This window comes from Catharus ustulatus, chromosome Z (assembly GCF_009819885.2).
Source record: "Catharus ustulatus isolate bCatUst1 chromosome Z, bCatUst1.pri.v2, whole genome shotgun sequence".
Taxonomy (NCBI): domain Eukaryota; kingdom Metazoa; phylum Chordata; class Aves; order Passeriformes; family Turdidae; genus Catharus; species Catharus ustulatus.
The window spans coordinates 52,905,356-52,926,605 of NC_046262.2; the positions used below are offsets into that span (position 1 = coordinate 52,905,356).

At 38.9% G+C, this 21,250-nt stretch overlaps 1 protein-coding gene across 1 annotated transcript in view; it reads left to right on the forward strand.

The window, feature by feature from the left end:
* Positions 1–21,250, forward strand: part of LOC117010353 (zinc finger protein 474) — a 57,512-nt gene that overhangs the window by 26,138 nt on the left and 10,124 nt on the right. The window contains exon 4 of the mRNA XM_042780142.1: positions 19,308–20,161. Within this exon, the coding sequence (XP_042636076.1) occupies positions 19,733–20,161 (429 nt within the window). The 5' untranslated portion in view covers positions 19,308–19,732. The remainder of the gene's footprint in view (positions 1–19,307; positions 20,162–21,250) is intronic.

Consider the following 21,250-nt stretch of genomic DNA (forward strand, 5'->3'; position numbering starts at 1 on the left):
CAATTTCTGTAGGGTCTTCTCATGTTATGCCAGTGTAGAAGCTTTCACATTTTTTGTAACATTCTTTTGAAACAGAACTCCTCCAAAGAACCTTGCTAGAGTCCAGTGACTGAACTTTAAAAAGGATGGGGTTTTGTCTTTGTTCACAAAGTGTGCAAAAGTAAATTTCATTTTCTGTGGCATATTAGAGAGGCCTGTGAGCAGTGACTGCAAAATTTATTACAGTGGCAGGGATATTCATGGCAGGAACAAGGTGATGGACACCATACCAATTAATCATTAATTATATTGAAAAGGTATTTTTAACTTCAATTGAACAAAAAAACCCAAAAATGTAAGCATTCTTCAGACCAACTGCATTTAGTAATTTATTTTGGTTTTTTTTCTGTCACTCTTTCCACAGGCATATAGACTGCCCATCCAGGAAACAAATCATGCAAGTTGTTCACAGGTTTTTGAGACAGTGAATGCCAATAGCAGTGCTTTTAATCATTATTGAAGTATCTAGAGCATTCAGTGATATGCAGGGTGCAGATCTGATACCTTCCTTGGATCATGGGAGTTATGGTTTGAACATTCTGAAGCGAAGAAGAGAGGCCTGCTCAGCAAACCAGGAAATACTGAGGTGGCTGGGCTCCCAAACCCCCTGGCCTGATGCTTCTTTGTTACAGAAGCTGATAAGGCTCACCTCCAAGCCTCCAAGAGTCCTTCTCTCCCAGCAGCTGCCAATGTATTTTGAGAACAGCAGGTTGTCCTTGTGCTAAGACACTGATGTGACAAGTACGTTCAATCATTTTCCTGCATCACGCTGATTTTTACTGGGGTTTCCAGCCTCTTAGTCTAACCTTTAGTAACACCATTTTCTCGAAAACAAAGAAACCATTCTCTGGCATGAGACCATTTTGCATTACACCACTTTTAAATAGTTATTAATGGCAGTACTCCAGCCAAAAATAATTATGGTGAATTCTTCATTATCTGATGGAAAAAAACAAACATAGCAGAAAAACATGGATGATGCAAGTACCAGGAGCAGTCATGAAACCAGTTCTCACAAGACCAGCCAGATTTAGGAGTATCCCTTCACTTTACCCCCTGACAGTCCAAGTTGGAGGAGTAGTGCAGTCATTCATGCAGAGCACCTGACCTTAACTGATCTTTAAGTGCACCGCATTTCAACAGAGCTAACAAGTTTTCTAGGAATACAGAGTGTTCTGCAGCACAGTAGGAGCCAGATGATGCCTGATATGGCATGTACACAAGTGCATAAAATCTGCTGGTGTGGTGCTGGCAAAGTAGAGCCTGTTGGATGCAGTTTCAGAGGGTTCCACAGTACTGGTTTGGTGTGTGCTGCGCAGAGACAACAAATTTGGCTCTCTAGTGAGATAAACCCAGTCCAAACTTACACTACACTCTGCATAAACTGCACTTTGCCCAAAGATAATAGCCCAAGGAGACTGGATGGGTTCTTGCAGAGCCAGCATTGTCTTGTCTTCTGTGACACAATCATTGGTACAAATCCATTACCGACAAATAGTCAAGTGGGAAATATACAGAGAAATATGTTATGCTTGTGGCACTTGATTTCTTGATATTTGCTGTCTTGCCACCTGCAAGGGGGATATGAAAGTCAAACAGCACTGTGCTGTCCATGAAACCTTGACACAATGTGATTGCTCTCTTACTACCTATTACAACATCCTTAAGCATCTTGCAGGCAAATCAACAAGAGTCTTCTACTGGTAACACCTGCAAAGAGAATTAGAGGAGGTGAAAAGGAAAAAGCAAGCATGAAAGGATGATACAAGTAATGTAGCTTTTGTGTATATCCAAAACTGCCAAACTTCTAAAGTAGATACACTATCTTCAGCAGTCAAAGATCTCACATTTTATTGATAGACTCAAAACTTTTAATCGTGGTATTGTAGTGATATTATAACTGATGCCAAGTGAATGACAGCATAAGCCCTATTCTGACTTCTGAAAACATACTGAAGTTGAAATGCAAATGTGCCATAGCATTTTTATAGTTGAAAACTACCTATTACAAAATGGTTGTTAATATTTTTGTTCTTTGTAACGTAGGCAACCTCAAGAAGGCCCTCAGTGAGGTCTGAGCTACACTTCAAGTTTATTCTGTAACACAGTTTAAGAAAAAGCAAATTCAGCATTTGCCATTAACAAAAAAATGTAAAACAAAGTATGGAGACAGGATTTGCAAAATTTTCAGCTGTATTTCCAATCACTGTTGTAAACTTCTGAATTATTTCACCATGCAATGTTCATTAAAAATAACCTCATATGCCCTCTTTAATCTGTATTGACAGCATTCAAATCACAGAGCACAGTGAAATTACAATAAAATGGCTGAGCAAACAATTCATATTCTCAGTTGTCAGAAAACAAAAGGATTGAGAATAATCTTGATTTTTTTCCTAATTATTTCCTTAAAAAAAAATGGTTTAATGTATATGCAATATCTTCCTTTTATTTTCTGAATCAGGTAACAAAAATTTCACTCTTCTAAAGGCTCACAAAAGCTCCTGCTAATTCTGGTAACATCAAAAAGTCCTGTTAACATACAGCCAGAAGCAGAGCATAGAAATTTGTTGTAGAACTAAGGATGAGAAGAACTAAAAGAAACATGCTGTCCATACAGCTTATGAACAATTCAATAAAAGGCAACTATAAATTCCTGTCTGGTGTGTCTAGATAATACCACAGGTACCCTCAGCCAAGTACGAAAAAAAGCAGAGCAAACAAACAAAATACCCAAACTGCCTACAAAATTAAGTGAAATACTGTTGTAAATCCTTTATTTTGTTACTAATATTGTTACTAATATTTCTGTTTGTTTCTCCCTCCTGCAGCTCTTGGCAAACACTGAACTTAAAGTATTTGGAAAAGCAGTCTGTTCTTCCCCCCCATCTGTGCCTTTTCTTAACCTCAAAATCATTAAGCATTGTGGTCCTTGCTGAAATCCTGTTTACCAGTGTTGCTTTGTTACGTGGGTATTTTCAAATTTTCAAAGGAACTTTTTGTTCCTACAGAATGAAGTCTCTTCATGTCATGCTGCAGCCAAGATAGCCAAGGTGCTGATAGCCCCCTGCAGTGAAAGAACATGAGGAGAGTGAAAACTAGGGGAAACAGAGCAGTCTTTTCACTGTCAACATTTATTTAAATGCAATCATGAAACTTGGCTGTTCCTTGGGCCATGTGGTGTCTGCCCATTCTGCAGGGTGGGGCTGGAATTGCTGCTGGCATGAAGTTGTTTGGCCTCTTATTTTCATAACCCTTCAGAGCCACACAGGGGGAAAACAAGAGACTACATAAGTACATTTGAGGGCTAAATGTTTGTCTGGCATGCTTGTATGACGCAGGACATGGAAGGGCTGAGGAAATTCTCTGAGCTTAGGGAATGTGAGGTGAGCTGCATAGTTTGATATGCAGACAGATAGCTGAAGAGATACAGAAGGCGAAAATACTCGAAAAGGTACACAAAGGGGTCAATATGTGGGGATTAATGTTAGAGGAGAAAAGAGGTGAAAGATTGTCTCTGTTGTCTTCCATTATAATGAATTGAAATCCAATAAATAGCAAGAAGATTAATGGGACTCCCCCTTCCACAGGAAAGGGATACATACCCCTTCATTTCATTCAGCTCTCTGATTTTATGAAGCATTTTGTGGATGCTTTTATTTCCCCACAGAATCTCTGGTTTCTACTGCAGTAATCTTAGCCCTTATCTCTTCATAAAACTAGCCTGTATCTTTCCCTCACTTCCTTTCAGGTACCCTCCTTGTGCTTAGCCAAATTGTCATGCTGCTCTGATCAGGCTGCAAAGAGGAGTGTGGCTGCTGCTGCTCCTGCTTCCCACCAACAGGAGGGATGACTTTAGCAGGTGATAGCAATTGGAAATGGCTCCCATGCTTTGTCTTCAACTCCTCCGCTTCTCCTCAGCAGCAAAAACTGACTACAAAATAATGAGAAGGATAGGAAAGCCTAGAGAACTTGAAGCCTGTGGTGATTATCTAGAGAAGCTGAGGAAAATCTAAAAGATGATTCAGAGGAACTAGAAGAAATACTGGAGGAGAACTGGAAGTGTTTTTCACAAGAGCAAATTAGGAGATCAACACAGTGCTTGCAAGCTATAAGTTACTCACATATATTGAATAGTAAATCTGTATATGGGCTTGCATAAAACAAGCAATTGAAAGAGTATCACAGACAAAGATGGATGATAGGTGTAGTTGTTTGGGGACATAAACATAAAACTGAAATAGGTAAGTGGCTTAGAAAGGAGAGAGAAAATGCTCAAACAGTGCAGCTGGGCAATGAAGACAAAGGGTGAGCATGCTGAAAAGAGTAATGAGAGAGAAAGCAAACTGAGGGAAAAGAGAAAGATGATGAAGAAGGAAGTTGGCACCAGCAGGTTTGCTATAGTACAAAACATTAGCAAAGTCTAGTGCTAGGAGGACAAAGAGTAGAAAAACAACAAAAAAAGTAAAAGACAAAGGAAGATTGAAATATGGGAAAGGAAAGAGGAAGCAGACAGAAGAAAGGGAGATAGTGACCAATGTGACAGTGACAGGTTCTTTCATTTACTATTAATACAAAGGGTCTGCTCATCTTGCAAAGTGGCCACTCTGCTTCTCACACCCAGATTTTGCTTGGTCTCTTTCAGAACATAAATCCAGGTTTGCAGGAGAGACTCAGTGGATGTTTGACATGTTTGGTACCTGATGCATTGACAGACTGCACATGAGAGGCCTTCAAGTATTTTCAGACCCATCTGAAGACTGGAGAACCTTTGACCTTTTTCACTCCTTGCTTGAGTGCAGAGAGATTTTAAAGTCTGTGTCCCATTTATAATGTGCAGCTGTTGTTTTAGTGACATCTTGGCTTAGAAGTATGGGATAAAAACTGATCTAAGTGTGGTTCTCGGCTTTTTTTGGATGTAGTTAAATTCTGGATCTTGCCTGTGAAAGACTTTTAAGGAAGAACTGGAAATCAGTCCTTTCTTCTGGCATTATTTCTGGCTTTTTTATTTCCAGTGGAGCAAATGGAGGGAAAAAGAGGATGGGGAATCACTTCCAGCTCTTCTGCATGGAGATCCATTTTCATGGGGCTATGGTGACAAAATAGGAAGAAAGAGGCTGGTAGAATAAAAAAATAAATTTTTTAGCATGTAAATGCAAAAAGAAATGGTAAGGGTTTAAGTCACAGAGGCTCAAATCCCTGTGGGGGCCACTTAGGAAGAATTACTTGACTCATAGATTTTAGAGCCAGAAGGGATCAACAGATTGTTAGTTTGACCTACTGTGTAACACGGCCATAGTATTTTATCCAACTAATTTTGCAGCTACCCTAAAGCCTGTATTTCCTGAAGTCAGGTGGGCTTGATATGGAGATTTTAAGGGCTGAAGAACTCAATGCATGTTAACAGTTTCTCCTCTGGTGGTTTATTCCTTCTTGTTTAAAATAGGTTGATCTTATATTTTACCTTATACAGTTCAGCCTCTTTTTCATTTTTATTTTTGTTGTTGTTGCTGTTAAGCTTTTTCTACTTTGTTGGAAGACTTCACTATCTATTATGTTCTTGATGTGAAAGACGCTTATGAAATGAAAAGTGTACGCTAGATACAAAAGATATGTGAAAAAAAAAAGGGCATCCAGGTAGCAGTAATATGAGTGACTGGAATGGGGAACATCTGTTGCAAGAAAATTGTCTCATCCTGAATTATACCATCTGTATGTAGCTGGGCTTCCCTGCAGCTGATGCACTGCTGTTCCAATTTGCATCTAGGTACTGATGCTGCGGCACAAGCTCACTGATGGCTAAGAAACTGTGACAACAGGGTAAAGGGGGCTGCACTGGAGACAAGGTGATTCCAGCTCTTGGGACAGCTTTGGGCAGTGGTGGCTGCCTATGTAGGATATAATAAGAAGGGAAAGAGCACGAAATGGCAGACTGTGTGAGGCTGCAATGAGTCAGCCACTCCAAGGGGGCTGGAAGAGATGTATAGTCTGTATAAAGGAGCCCTGAGCTGCCCTGAGCTGGAGGCAAGGAGTTCAGGTTTCTGCAAATCCAATTCCTCTGATATTCTTGGCAGGCAGGGGAGGAAATTCACAGCAGAGAGCTCTGGTGTGTGTGGAGTGATGATTCTCGGGCTGCCTTCTGGGAAGGCAGGCCAATAAACGTGGCTACCATGTCCTGCAACAACAGTCCTGAAGAGGGAGCATAAACTAATAGCAGTGTACAGAGCAATATAATATGCATCCTTTGTGATGGATTGAGAAATGTAAGACTAATGGCTACAGCACTGCACAATCATTGACAGGAATAGTTCACATATAAATGTCTTTAATAATCAGTGGTTTGGTTATTAAGTCAAACCTTCTTGCCAAGAGAGAGAAATTCAATGCGCTAATTAAATTCTTTCTTTCCAGAAGATTTTTTTTTGAGAAGTTCATACTTTTATAATCTTCATGCTGCCAATTATTCTTCCATTACTTCTTCTAAATACTGGGTTTGTTCTTTTTCTATCCAAACGCAAGAGTCCTTCCTCCTTCTTACTGCATTTCAGAGTTTCAAAATTCTTTCTCAGAATTTCTCTTTCTCTTGTTAAAGACACTAATTCAGAAGACCTGACATTTTTCCACCATTCTTTGTTACTGACAAGTATTATCAAAGGTATTGTAGGAGTATAATTAATTGCGAGATAAACACAGTTCTGGTGACAAAAGCCCTAGGTATTTTCAGGTGGTCACACGGGGGAATGTCGTTAACATTGTGTAATTTGCTTGGAGTAGTCCAGCCTTGGAATGTGTGGCAGTATTTCACTTCGTGAAAAATGATTGTTGCTTCAGCTGCAGCCATATCCATCTTCCTGGGAAAGCTTCCAGCTTCAAAGGGAAATCTGGTTGTACATGTTTGAACTGTGTTCTTAGCTGCAACATAATCTTTTCTGCCTTCTGGTTGTCCATTGGAAATGGTAATGAAAACAAGGCATGTGTTTCTTTCAGTCTCTGTGTTGCCTTTCTCTTCTTCAAGAAAGAAAAGTTACTGAACACAGAGGGTAATTAATTTAATGACATTCTTTCAGATGCTTTGAAGATATGCTCTGAGGGAAGGTCTGCATGCTAATCTGTAAAGTAAAGCAAAAGGGTGGCACCTAACAAGGCAATGTCAAAAAAAAAATACATTGGTCTCCTAAGTAATGTCTTCACAACAACTAAATCATATTAAACATAGACTGATTTCAGGGCTGAATAGTCAAGTTCTTAAATCTTCAGTTACCAAAACATGTTGTCATAGGAAAATCTTCAGTGGAGCTAATATTACTGCTTTGCACACAAGAGAAAAGAAATACTGGTAATGGGAAAGACATACAACAAATGTTTCCAAATGTTGAGAAAAGCAATCCTGAAAGTAAAAATAATGTATAATGAAACAGACTTCCCTCATTTGTTTTCTCTCCATGAGCAAATGAGCTATAATAAATAGTAAAAATAAAGAAGTCCTAGCAATTGATGACCTCTCACCTTTACCCCATCCAAGCTACTTTTTGAGGCATTTTTCATACTCTTGATTTATTTATTGTTCCTCTGCTGCTTCCAAGTTGACCTTCAGATAAGATCCCACCCAGAGTTTTGGAGGAAGCAAAATAGGGCAGCAGAAGCAAAAGAGTTATTAGTTGGAATGACAGTTATAAAAATATGTGCAAAGTAATTATATCAGGGCTGCTTCTGTCTTGCTGGGATACAAATATTTTTATTGATGTTTGTCTCAGGCCCTTTGGGAAATTATCAGACACATTGATATCCTATGGTAAGTTTCCCATGGCTTCTCTATGACCCTTCCTGTTGTTCCAGGGTGCCCTAATTGCACATGTACAAGAAATGTAAATTACTTCATATAATAAAGCCAGTTCTAGGGAGTATCTTGTCCACTATATAATGGAGTCTGGCTTGAAGAAGATACACAGTGTAAATCAATTAATTTCTGCTGTTCTTCTTTCTCTGGTAAAAGTAATTCCTGTGTTTTTTGTTTGCATTCTATCCAGTCAGCAAGAGTTGATAATGGAGTATGGAAAAGCTACAAACTAGAAGAGATTAAATGCCATTTTGTATCGTTTTATTTAACACAGAGATTTCTACCAGTCAGCTGCAGTAAACCACATGTATGGCACATGTAATATAGAAAACATTTTTCAGGGTTATCCATTTTTGCTTTTTCAAATACCTGAACATCTACACACATACAAGCATACATACACACACACACACACACACATACATACATACATACATACATACATACATACATACATACATACATACATAATATGCCAATCAGAAACTCAGCTGGAACTTTCTCACCAAGTTTTAATATATTGTTGGTATGTATTTTAACAAAAAATTACCAAGTTTTATATTCATAGTAACTTATTAAAAATCAATCTATTTTATTGACGGTACTTGTAACAGAAAATGTATTCCATCACCTCGACGACAACTTTGTTAAAGATTTGGGGTGGGCTTTTAAATTGGAGTAGAAGTATTGTTTTGTTTGTTCCTCATTTCTAATGATCTGAAAACACTTTTATTAATTTAAACAAAAAAAAAGCAAGATGTTGGGGTATTTTTCCTAAATCTTGTACTGTGATTATTTCCTTGTAATTTCAAACCTTTGAGTTGACATCTAAGACAGCTCATTGGAAACAACATTCTTACCTGTCTACCACCTGAAATCATACCATGGAGAAAAATATTTTTTATTTTCTGAAGATGCATAGGTCAATGTAGGTTGACCTATGTTTACAACATGCAAACATACTTTTATTTCTATTTATAAACTTTCTGTTAGATCTGTGAGGCAAAGGGTAACTTTAATCTTAGCACTTACCAGATTTTGACTCTGTAACCGTACTATTATTCTTTAGTATTTATTTATCTGTCCATACAATGATCAGTTTTGTAACCTCAAATAACTTGAAACTAACAGTCTTGGGTGACAGAATCAGTGATGAAGGTGAAATAATTTTTTCTTGTATTTTTCGTGGCATCAAAGAATTCTGCAAATAATGCTAAAAAGAGGGTCTGCATCTTAATTCTGTCAAAAGGTGGGAGCACTGTGTCACGCTGACAATAAATGTAGTGCAATACAAATTGTGTTTAACCCCTAAGGGAAAGTGCAGGTTAAATGTCATTTGCTTTTGATCCAGGTGCTATTCATTTGATGAACACCCTTTGCCATACCCAGCATGAAGCTGAATTAACAGCTGGGCTTCCTGGTGCTGCAGTGTCAAAAGGCCTTGCTGCTATCACTTTCCTTCTTCTGACGTTCTGCAATGCAACATGTTCTCATCAGACAGCCTGATTTTACTTCTCTGAAAGCTTTTTGTAAATATAATTTTGGGTCTCAGGCCTGGGAATTCACCTGGTTGAAGGACATGATGCTGTAAAAAGCTTGTTTGACAGGTTTGCTTCAGCTGCCTTCACCAGCACACCAGGCATGCCGAAAATTTCAAACGGGTACTAGAATTTGTTTGCAGCAGATTCCTGTTGCTTAGCAGAACACTTGCTCTTGGCATGGCCCTACACAAACGATGCCTGTTGTGCATTTTAAGTTTTCACTAAGTGACAATTGAAGTTTGTTATGAAGAAAGGGGCAGCATGAAAGCAGCTCTTGGCACTGCCACCAGAGAACGCTTGCCATGGGAATGTTTGAACGACTCGTGTTGTCTTGCAGTAATTATTTATAATTGTTTCTGTAAGAATGAATTTCCAAGGAAAATATGAAGCTTGCAAAAGTTAAATTTGGAAAAGCGTTGAAAACAGTCTGGCCGAAAAGTGTGAACTTTTGCATGAGAAGAATGCCTACGTGGGAGATGGATTTAGGACCCCTCAAACTTATCCTTCTCTGCTGCGTGGACTTCACAGCGATGCCATTTGTCCCTACTCACCTAGGCAAGAGGCGAAAGGGATGGAGAGAGGGGTCCCTGCGCAAGGATGCAGAGCCTGAGAGGAATCACTTCCCACAGAATACTGGCTGGTGTTCAGCTGATCAGACGTTCCCCTCAGCCGCCACCAAAGCCAGAGTTCTGCAAAATCCCGGGGGCTCCGCCGCCCCTCAGCCCCAGCGAGCCGGGGGCGGGGCCGCCCGTCCCGCTGACTGACAGCTGCACTGGCCAATCGGCGCCGGCGGCGGGGATTTGTACGCGGTGTGGCGTTGCCGTGGTAACGGCGGAGCGGTAACGGCAGAACGGCCTGGCCGCACAGGGCATGAGCCCCTTCCCTCCCTCCTTCCCTCTTTCTCTCCTTCCCTCCCTCCCTCCTTCCCTCTTTCCCTCCTTCCCTCCCTCCTTCCCTCTTTCTCTCCTTCCCTCCCTCCTTCCCTCTTTCCCTCCTTCTCTCCCTCCCTCCCTCCTTCCTTCCTCCTTCCTTCCCTCCTTCCCTCTTTCCCTCCTTCCCTCTTTCCCTCCTTCCCTCCCTCCCTCCCTCCAGAGCGAGCACACCGAGCCGCGGGGCAACAGCGGCCTTAGGGGACATGAGGGAATTTTGATCCAAGCGGAGGTAATAGTCATCTAGGAGGACATGAAAAATTAGATGCCATCCACGGTCTCAGGAGACTTGGATGTGAATTAGCCTGTGAACTCTTTTTTTCGGGCAATGAGGTGGAAGAATGGTTGGGTGAGGAGGAACCATGCTTTTCCTTCTCTCCCGAAGTCCAAGCCACTCTTCTGCCTGGCCAACAGGCACGGAATCCTCTGAGCTCACAACTCACTTTTGCTTGTTTTCACCTGATTTTCCTGTGAAGATGGTACTGACAACGTGCCTGGCCTGAGTCTCAGTCAGCCAAGGTTTAAATAATGCAGTGCGTCCTGTCCTCATCCAACTAAAACAAGGCTTTCCCTGAGTACCAGATGGTCAGATTCCTGCAGAGGTCAGGAGCACGGTTGTAAATAAGAAGAAAGGTCAATCAACAAAGATTTGTGTCACTTTCTACCCTTAGACCAGCTAGCTGGTGATACATTAATTTGTATTAGTGCTTACTGTCAAGATAATGCATTTGTTCTCTGGAATTTGTTTCTGCACAGGTTTGCCTGGCCTGGCAAAAATGGTGCATGAGCATTTACCACGTCAGATGCTCTGACTTCTTGGTTCCTCACTCTTCTCGGGGACTGGACTAAGTTCATTTATGTGTGTGTTTTAAGGGGCAGAAGAATAAAATTGCAGTACTCATGGCCAACAATATGGACACTGAAAGGTAGAAAGGCAGCCCTACCTGGCACATAATTGCTGATTGTCCTATATAATAAATTATCTCTTTCAGTTCTGTTCCTGGAAAATATGTGATACATAATAATAATGACAAGCTTTGCTAAAAAGCCATTTTGTTTTGCTTCATTTTGTTTTGTTTGGAAAACACAACAGAAACAGAAATCTTTGCTGTCCAAGTGGTTTATCTTAAAGCTTACTGCAAAATTTATTCCTAAGGCACTGTAATTGAACTGATCATTCAAAGTACAAACTAATACCATTTCCTTCACTACAAATTTATATATTTTACTAAAATTTATTTTTCTATCTACTTAGCTCCATATGACATTGATCTGTAATAGAATGCAGTGGTTTATAAACAGGTGAAATTACTGCTGCACAGTAGGGAGCTCAGACCTGGTTTCTTTTTAAGCCACGTTATCTGGGGATATTTCAGGCTTATATACCATGTGTATTTTTGTTGGCACATGGAATTTAATCCTGTTCACTAGAGAATTATATGACAGAAAACAGAATTTCCTGTTCACTAAAGAATTGTAAGACAGACAATGTGGATCAATGCTTCAAATACAAAGTGAGAAAAAGATGATCATTAAACACAAGTTACATAATCATCATGACCCAGGGGTAGCAGGTAAAATTTGATGACCTTTATCCATCATGTCCTCTCTCACCAGCTGTAAATCACTGTTGATTTAATGTGGAGGAGAAAAACAGTAATGAGTAGAGGAATTATGCTTTTAAGGTGTTTTACAAACAAGAGCCTCCAGAATGAGTGCTCTAGTGCTGTTAAGGCTCTTTCTGGACATGATGAATGTTTTGATAGCTCTCCTAGCACACTGTTTTCTGTAACATATTTAGTAGGTAGCCCTTCCCTTTTTGTGTCACTGTATCATGAGTGTTCTGCAAAGTATTAGGATGTGCTGCATTATTCATGCAAAACACAATGAGTATTTAATAATGTCTTAGTTTTTTCAACATTTCACAAAATAATTTGAATGTCCAGAGTTTTACTTTTCTAGACATTTTCCTCTTAAAATAATTTAATCTGCTGCTCTAGATTCCCTTAGTTTCTCTTCTGCTGTTGTAGCTCTCTGCTCATTATTTAGTTTTCATGTTTTAGTAGCTGGTCTGTCTTACTGAGTGTAGTAATTTCCATGGTAATCAGATTATCTATTTGAGTATCCTGTTCATAACAAAAGTACCAAAAACTTTAGTTATGGAATCATTTATCAGCAGAAGCACTTTTTTGTATTCAGAGAAATCAATCTATTAAGATTGATTTACATTGTAAAAGAAAAAAAACCCTTTAGATTACTTTTCCCTGTATAATGTAACTGTGTTCAGGTTATTGGGAAAAGTGTGTTTCCATCACTGAATCACTTTACAGTTCCAGTGACAGGCTCTCAACACATGTACAGTGTCATCCTTCTTCTGATTTCCACTGACTTGTGTCAGTTTGTACAAGCTGACATTCTTGGCTTTTATTCTTTTTGTTTCAGACTCATAACTGAATATGCATTTATGCATCTATCTGTTTTTTTCTCCATAAGGATGAGCCTACTTTGTTGAAATAGTTGCATAGTCACCATCCAGATCCCTGTGACAAAAACCCTGATTCTGCACATATGAGTTCCAGAAATGGAAATGCTGAACAAGGATACTTGAGCTAGAAGCTAGTACAGGTAGCTCACTTTGAGCTGTGTAAGCATACTTGCTTCAGTGTCTGCTTTCTCTCGTACCTCCACGCTGTGGGCAGGGTTAACATACCTTATCTGTCCATCATTTGATGCATATCTCATATGCTATATAGGATTTGCAGGGTAGATATCACAGATATATGCCAGTAACTAAAGATGATTAAGAATGTGATATGTAAGTATCCCCATAATCACTCTGGGATTATATCTGCTGATTTTTGCACAAGAATAAGTGTAGTGTGCTAATAGAGCTAATTAAATAAAATAAATCTAATTACTGCATAATTGTATGTAGGGTCTTCTTAAATGCCAAGTATACACTGGTTGCTCTTGATACCAGGGACTTTGTGATTGATCCGTAAAGTTTTAGGTAGGAAGATAATCAGATTCAAAGAAAGACCTGGTAATTTCATTGGTCACAGGAAAATTGAGAAAAGCATTGACTAAGTTGATTGTCTCAATACAAAGAACACCTTAAATACTTCTGCATAAGAATTGTATAGAAATCTCTGGGTTTTGTATTTTCTTTATCTTATATTGTAATGGACCTTTGCACATACATGCAGCCCCAGGCTCAGAGACATGATTTCTCTCCTGTGTAAGTCATACAAGGTACATCTTTGAGGAAACTGCCAGTTTTGTCTAACCAACACTTTAAACAATGAGAAAAATGTTCACTAGAAGATTCCCAGACAGTTCTATCCTGTTTGTAAATATCAGAACACAATGGCTTTTTAACTTGGCCTGTTTGGTTTTGAGTATTCTTGTCCTGTTGTCCTGTCTGGTTGCATCCACTCTAAACAGAGGCATAACTACCACCCTCTGGGCTGCAGATCACATGGGGAAAAAGGTCTATATGCACCTAATACTGCTGCAACAAGCTCCACACTTGGGTGTTTCTGAATGTGCGTTGCTCCTCAGGCATTTAAGCCAGGCTGCTGTGATACAAGATGTTACAGACTAACAAAGTCTTGAAGCTAACAGAAGTGAGGTATATGCCAATATTTGTACGCTTGGAGCTTGCAAGTGCTTTCTTGAGAGAGGAGGATGCATAAAAACATGGATCATGCTCAGCTGTGGCATGATGAAGCATCTTGTCACAGTAAACTTCAGATTTTCTACATCTCAATGGTATTTAAATTCCAGAAAATAATAGATTATTCTTTTTATATGACTGAAGGAAATGATTAGTCTCTAGGACTAGCCAAAGGAGATTTCTTCAGCCAGAAACTGTGAAGAGACTGTAGTGCTGAGCTGGAAAAATGTGAGGTTTTTAATATGTGGTTAATTTGCTAAAAATATTGTTGGAAATATAAAAAGTGTTTTTTCCTTTTATCTTTCAGTGGAAAACAGATCCAACAGTAAGATACTACAAATTGTCCAATATTTTTGTCCAGCTTATGTTTGAGTACTTTGTCTTAACGGATTTCTAAAATTATTTATAATTAAGCAATATAAAACATTTAGCACAAGAAAAAATAAAGCTTCAGATGTTGGTTTAATTTCATTTGCTTTCCCTTAAAGAACAATGAGAAGCCTCATAGAAAACATTTTATTTGGAAAGAGCCTGAAGCAGTGCTTCCTGGCACTCAACAGAGGGTGTCAATTTGGTTCTTTCTGACACCTCTTTTATATGTAAATATGTGAACCCAGGAAAGTAGAAAAAAAAGACTTAGCTTTATCTTGACTGTAATGTTAGGGATCAGCCTTAGAAATTCCTGTGACTGAACTGACTCTGTATTGGGGTGCTAGAAAATCTAAATTTAATTTCCTTCTTTTTCAGACTTGCTGTGTTATGCTTGGCAGATCACTCATTTCATCTCTATATATCTTATATCCTCTTGTACTGAGTTCTCTCCTTTGTCTATTTATACAATCCAGCCCAGACTAAAAAACGAGGATCTCTGGGTGTCCTTGTAGTACAAGAAGATTCTGCTTGCTGCTTCTCACTTAAAGCTATTTGAGACATTTCCAATTTATATAACAGTAAAGTTAAGTATTACAGGTAAAATATTTTCTTTTTGGATGCTTGTGAATTTAATCCAATGTGACCTTATTAGATGACCCACATAACAACTTGGTGTCACAAACAGAAAGCTTATGGTTCCAAGCACTACATGACTGACAGGCAGAATAAGTATACAACATTGAGTGTAGTACTGAAGAAAGGGAAAACAAAGGGAAAACTCAGAGTGAAGTGTGGTTTTACATAAACGAGGGTTCACGCAACCAAGAGTTCTTGAATCCAAGACAATGAATGAACTAGTTCCTTTCTGCAAGCTAAAATTAGTCCATTCTTATTTTGGCACTGACAACCTGATCTGTAGCTGAGCTTCTGCCAGGCTTTTGTATTTGCCACCATTTTGGGCCCATATGGTTTCCTCTCCATTTATGTGTCTCTAGCATTTCATCCTCTCCCTCAAGCAAATCAACTCATGCAGACATTCTCATAAATCTGTTATGGGAATCCTGGTTTTTGTAAGCACTCTACAATTATACATATCCTCTCCAAGGAGTCTCCTGAATTTAAGGCACTGTCACCTGTCCTTCTTAGTTTTATCAAACACTTAAAAAAATATCATAGTAAGTGGCTCCTATTGGTTACTTTGCTTGTTTATGGTCTTCCTGGAAATTGCCTCTGCTTTTAGATAAAGCCAAGCATGTCCAAGGGGAATTTTTTTGAAATTGTCTTGGCTTTTAGATGGAGTCAAACATGTCTAGGAGGTTTATGGGGTATTTTTGACATGTAAGCTTGAAAGCTCTTTGGTTTAGCTCTGTGTTCATTTGGTGCAAGGATTTATCTTTCTGTGCTAGCAGAATAGAACAGTGACAGTAAACCAGCCATGCAGATTAAATAGAACTTACAGTCTGATACAGCTACACATGGAAAGGCTGTGATACTAGTCAGCATCTTTAAACTACAAAAATAGATTCCCCAGATACTCACAACTGTTCCTGTATTTTGTCCATTGAATAAGCGTGGTTATGTCATGGTGGTAGGGAGCTTCATGCAATGTGTTCTTCCATAAGGTAAATTAGGGGTTTTTTTATAGCTGGGAGGTCTCCATGTGAAATTCTAGCTAAGTCAAAAGCAGTAGTGTTGAGGATTCATTGGAAACAGCCAGTTTAATTCCTCAGCTAACACAAGCATGTTTTGTTCAATTCAGTCAAGGAATCCAGGCTTATAAAATGACTTTATAATGGTTTTTGAGGAATTGTTTACATGAGAGAATCAAGAGAGATGAAAAACAGAGAGGGTTGCTCTTCAGAAATGGGCTGCGTACAGGAAATAGGAAACGTATGTGTCAACTTTGCTTCCAAGTTCCAACACTGACATGAAACAAGACATAATGAAGGTTGTTTCTGGGAAGAAGTGTCTGCTTCTATAGGTTGAATCACACATGCTGGCTAACAGAAGGCAGCATAAGTGAAACATTATTAATAATGCTGTTGCACTGGTTGATAATGCTATTGCTGCTGTTGTTGCAATAATGTTATTGTTGCAATGATTAGATGAAGTTTAAAAACTGTGTGCAAGAGTTCCTGTTCCTGTTCCCACTTGAGGACAAGAAAATGATAGATGTATTGAGCTGTTTGTGCTCTCGTAATTCTGTTCTATTTTAGTTAGGTTGATGCTCTTTTCCTGATTCTAAACTAGCCATAGAATTTCATTTGCTTTTAATGACACTGAATTTCTCCACAAGTTGTAAATGACCTGTCACTGCAGTTCATGAAATTGTTTTTAAATATTATCCTCAGTGGAATTGCAGAGGAGAGAAAGGTTTTCCCATAGCTATATGCAATGATCAACTGTACCTTCCTGCTATATTAAAACATGTTGCAACATTTAAAAAAAAAAAAACAACCAAACATAAGAAAGTTTTATGTTTCGAATTGTTAAATCCCAGTCCTGATTTACTTCCACATCTTTACCACTGAGCTTGAGAGAAGATTTGAACTGCTCATGTGCTTTTTCGTTTCACACTGAATTTATAAGAAGTTTCCAAATAATAACAGTCAACTTGGCATGAATAAATGTAGACCAAATGGTGTAATCCCCACAAGGAAACATCATTCTCTTATGAAGTATTTACAACAGAAAGCTTGGAAATCCAACAATAGGTTATATTGTTAATAGTTGTTTATAGCATCTTTTATTGACTGATTAATTCCTAATGGCAACAGATTTAGTCACCTAACATTCTTCATATGGCAGGCAGTTCAGTGTTAGCTGTTGCTTTAAGAATCCTCTCAGGTACAAGAAAGTTTCATTCTGACATAAATCAATAAATAGGACATAAATAGGGCCTTGCAAAGTTCAGAAGTTCCTGCAATGTTACTGAACTTTCTGATGCTCCCTTCCTGTGACCTGCCAATAACCCTTATCTCCCCTGCCTTCATGACCCTTTAATGTTTCCCTGGCCCTCCATTCCCTTCATCCTCCTAAAGAGCTTGGCTATTTCCCAACTTGGATTCATCCAATGGGCCACCCTCCTTGGAAACTCTCCCAGTCTTTGAAACAGTCTTGCAGTAGCGTAAATACTAGTTTGCACATTTAAATATCACATAATGCTGAACCTATTTTTTTGGCATCTGAAATAAAAATTCCAGTGCTATAGTTTTGTGTAACCATCAGCATACAGTATATGCACCTGATACACCTGATAGCTTCAGACATTACCCTGTTTTTCAGCAGACTGCAGTTATCTAATACAGTTGTGGACTAGGTATTAACTTTGAATGCACAAAGTATGATGCACAAAGAATTTTATTTTTAACAGCTAACTACAACATCCTTGCTCACAGAGATTTGTTCCAGTACAAATCACAGACTGGGTCTGATGGCCTTCACATTTTCCAGTTTGCCTACAAATAAATATGAGCTTCACAGGAAATTTTTGTAAAATAATAAAGTATGCCAAGTGTCCCAGAAATATGCAGCTTTGTGAATATAAGCAAGCAGTGTCAATACAGTAATCTAAACATTTTTGTGTGCCTGGCAAAAGGATGACTACTCACATGAACCTGGTGACAACTTGTTTTTTCACTGCTGCCCCTGTACTTAAGGTACCTCCTAGAATATTTGTAAGAGACTAAAATGAGCTCAGTTGCTTCTCAGTGACGCAGACAAAGTTTAAATTTGTAATCTCAAAGGTAATGACAAAACTGTGTCATTGCACTTGGGTATAATAAAAGTCATCCTGTGGGTTCAGAGGTAGGAGAGATAAAGGTGAAAAGGCTGTTGAGTGGGAGCAAAGTCTTCAATGATGGCATGGCAAAAAAGCAGTATAAAGATCCAGGTTGGATGCATGCAGCAGAGGAAGTGAATCAAGACACCAAGACAACCAGTGTGGATATGTTTGTGTGTTAGGAATCCCCTACAAGTTTGGAGAGATTGAGATGAATCTGGAGTATTCAATAATAGCAAGATGACTTTAGCCAGATACTTCTTCTATTACGGATAAAGTAGACTGTCCTTGGCAGTTACTTATCTATGCAATGTGCTAGTTTGGTTTTTTATTTTTCCATGCAATTAAAACAGTAGCTTCCACCATACACGTATGGTCTGAATTATATTTTCTAATCCTTGGAGGACCAGCACAAAATATTGTAAGAAATTAACATTTAAGGGATAAAGCACAAATTTATCTGTTTACAGTGGTAGACTGGACATTGAAAAAGTGAAACATATTTAGTACTGTCTGGAGACTAAACAAATGCAGTGCTCTTTCTCTCATCCAGCATGTGCTTCAGCCCCCAAAGTACCTCAGTAAGCCTTATTGAAAAACCTGCTTCATTTTATTAATAACTCTCTTGTACTGGAAGAATCAAGACTGGTCAGAGAGTGTGAAACTCCACAAATGCTCACTGGAATCATTTTCCTTTCTGACTGTCCCTTTGTAGATTGGACATTGACATCTCTCTACTGAGGGATTTTTTTCTTATGTCTCTGGAGATGGGGAAATGATGCTTAAGTATCAACTTCAAAGGCTTATAAATTGAAGACTACCAGAAATACCAGTTCTATCAGTAACTGAAAATAAAGCATATTGGTTATACCACTATACCAAACCACTTGCATGTTATCAGCTTCAGTTTGTGCAAAGTTACCTTCTCTCGTGTCCTTCATGATTTTACATCCCCTGGGACCAGAATTTAAGATTTACATTGTTCAGCTGATCACTGTGGATAAGAATATATTTGATGTTATTTATCTGCTATTTGAAAATATGACAGATGTGCCTTGTGATAAACCAGGGGTTGGTAACCTCAACCAGAGAGAACACATTTATTAATTTGTACTAATTTCATTTGTTTCAGGGTCATGTAAGAACAAAAGACAAAAGGAAAACACAGAGAAACCCTCTTTTTCTACTGAAACTGCCATTAGGTTCAGTGTTCCAGCTCTGAAGTCCCTAATATATTTTGGCTCATGAAAATGGATTAAGAACATGTAGAATCATTCTGAATAACAGACTTAAGCTCTTTGTGTGTAGGAGAGGGAGAAGTTTCCTGAAATGTGATACTCTTCATGGAAACAAATATCAACAAAAAGAATGTGAACGTTTAGTATTCTATCAAGTGCTGAAGAAGCCCCTATTAGTATCTCTAGCATGTTGCCTTTTAGAGCAAGTTTCACCATCTCATGTCCCAGAATTTTTCCCAAAGTAGTACATCTAGAAGCTGGATCCCAGAAAAGGTGACCAAGCACTGCAATAGTATCACAAGAGTCAAATTCTTCAGCCATGTCTCAAACACCCTTGCCAAGAAGACTTCCCTTCAAGGTCTGCTACATCTGTGGCAGAGAATTTGGGTCACATTCTATTGCTATACACGAACCTAAGTGCCTGCAGAGGTGGCATATCGAGAACAATCAGCTACCAAAGCACCTTAGAAGACCAGAGCCCCGGAAACCTGAGGTCCTGACTGGTACTGGTTCCTATACACTTGCAGATGAAAATGAAGCAGCTTATTATAGTGCTCAAGCCCAGCTTGTGCCCTGCAGAAACTGCGGCCGAACTTTTTTTCCCGACCGTCTCCCAGTGCATGAACGGTGTTGCAAAGGAGGTAGCAGTGGTGTGAGGCCACCAAGATCTGGAACTGGCTCAGCACGTGCTGATCCATCTCAGGGCCATCAGGGAACGAGCAGGGGTGCACCAGCTCTATCAGACCAGGTAAATTGCTAAGCATATGCTGTGTGAAAGGGCATGGATGCACCTTGATGCTTGCCACTCCAGGGGACATTGGCTTGCCATCAAATTTAAAATCACTTTTCTTTGGAAGGAACTTTTAGTTCCATGCAAATGTTTCTGTGATAAACAGAGAATAAAGGAAAGGGAAATACTGGAAAGGGAATAAGGGAAACTACTTATTCCTATTTATTTTGATTTTCCTTTTGAATGGGAGCAGTTGGGTTCTCTGTTGTCCTTTAAGAGCTATATCCCAGAGAGGGACCACTGCTTGATATGGTTCCCTAGGAGATTCTATTGAGCAGCTTAGGCAAGGTTTGGATGTCGTATGTTTTAGGAGATTTAGGTATTTTTATTTAGTTAACGTAAAATGCAATGTTTCATTGTCCTGCAAGCATCCAACATTTCAAAACATGATTTTCATATTGTACTGTTATTCTCAACCTTGGCATGCAACATGAGTTTACTGAGGACTGCATGTTCAAAGGCAGCAGTTCTGGATATAACAACAACAAAATAAATAAGCCTGCACATTTTTTTCCACTGAATTTGATTCAGGATCCAAGAATAAAGAAGCTGATTCACATTATCCAAAAGCTACACAGAGTTTTGGAAAATGGGATTTTTTTTCTGCATTTGTTTCTGCACAAGTTGTCTTTTGGCCAGGAGTTTTGTAAGATAGATATCTAAATTTAGGCCCAGTGTCCAAATTAAATGGCCCTTTTTTTTTTTATTTTCAAATGCGGGTTGGAATGGTGATTGCCTACATTACTTTTGAAAATAGGATTTAGCTCTCTCGGTCACCAAAGGAATGCAATACTATGCAGAGCCTTTCTTAAGATGCTTTAGAAAGCAAAGTATGTAACATTTTAGTTTACTAGCTGAGTAAAATTAAGATAATAGCATTACCCTAGCTCACATGAGACTAAAGACTTCATGAGCCCTTTTTTTATTATGCTCTATGTGACCACTAATTGATATATTTGGCAAATTAGGGTTCACTCCTCAGGTCTTTCATCAGCAAATTTTACATAATCCACAAGCAGTTCAAAGCATTTATAGCTATAGAAAAAG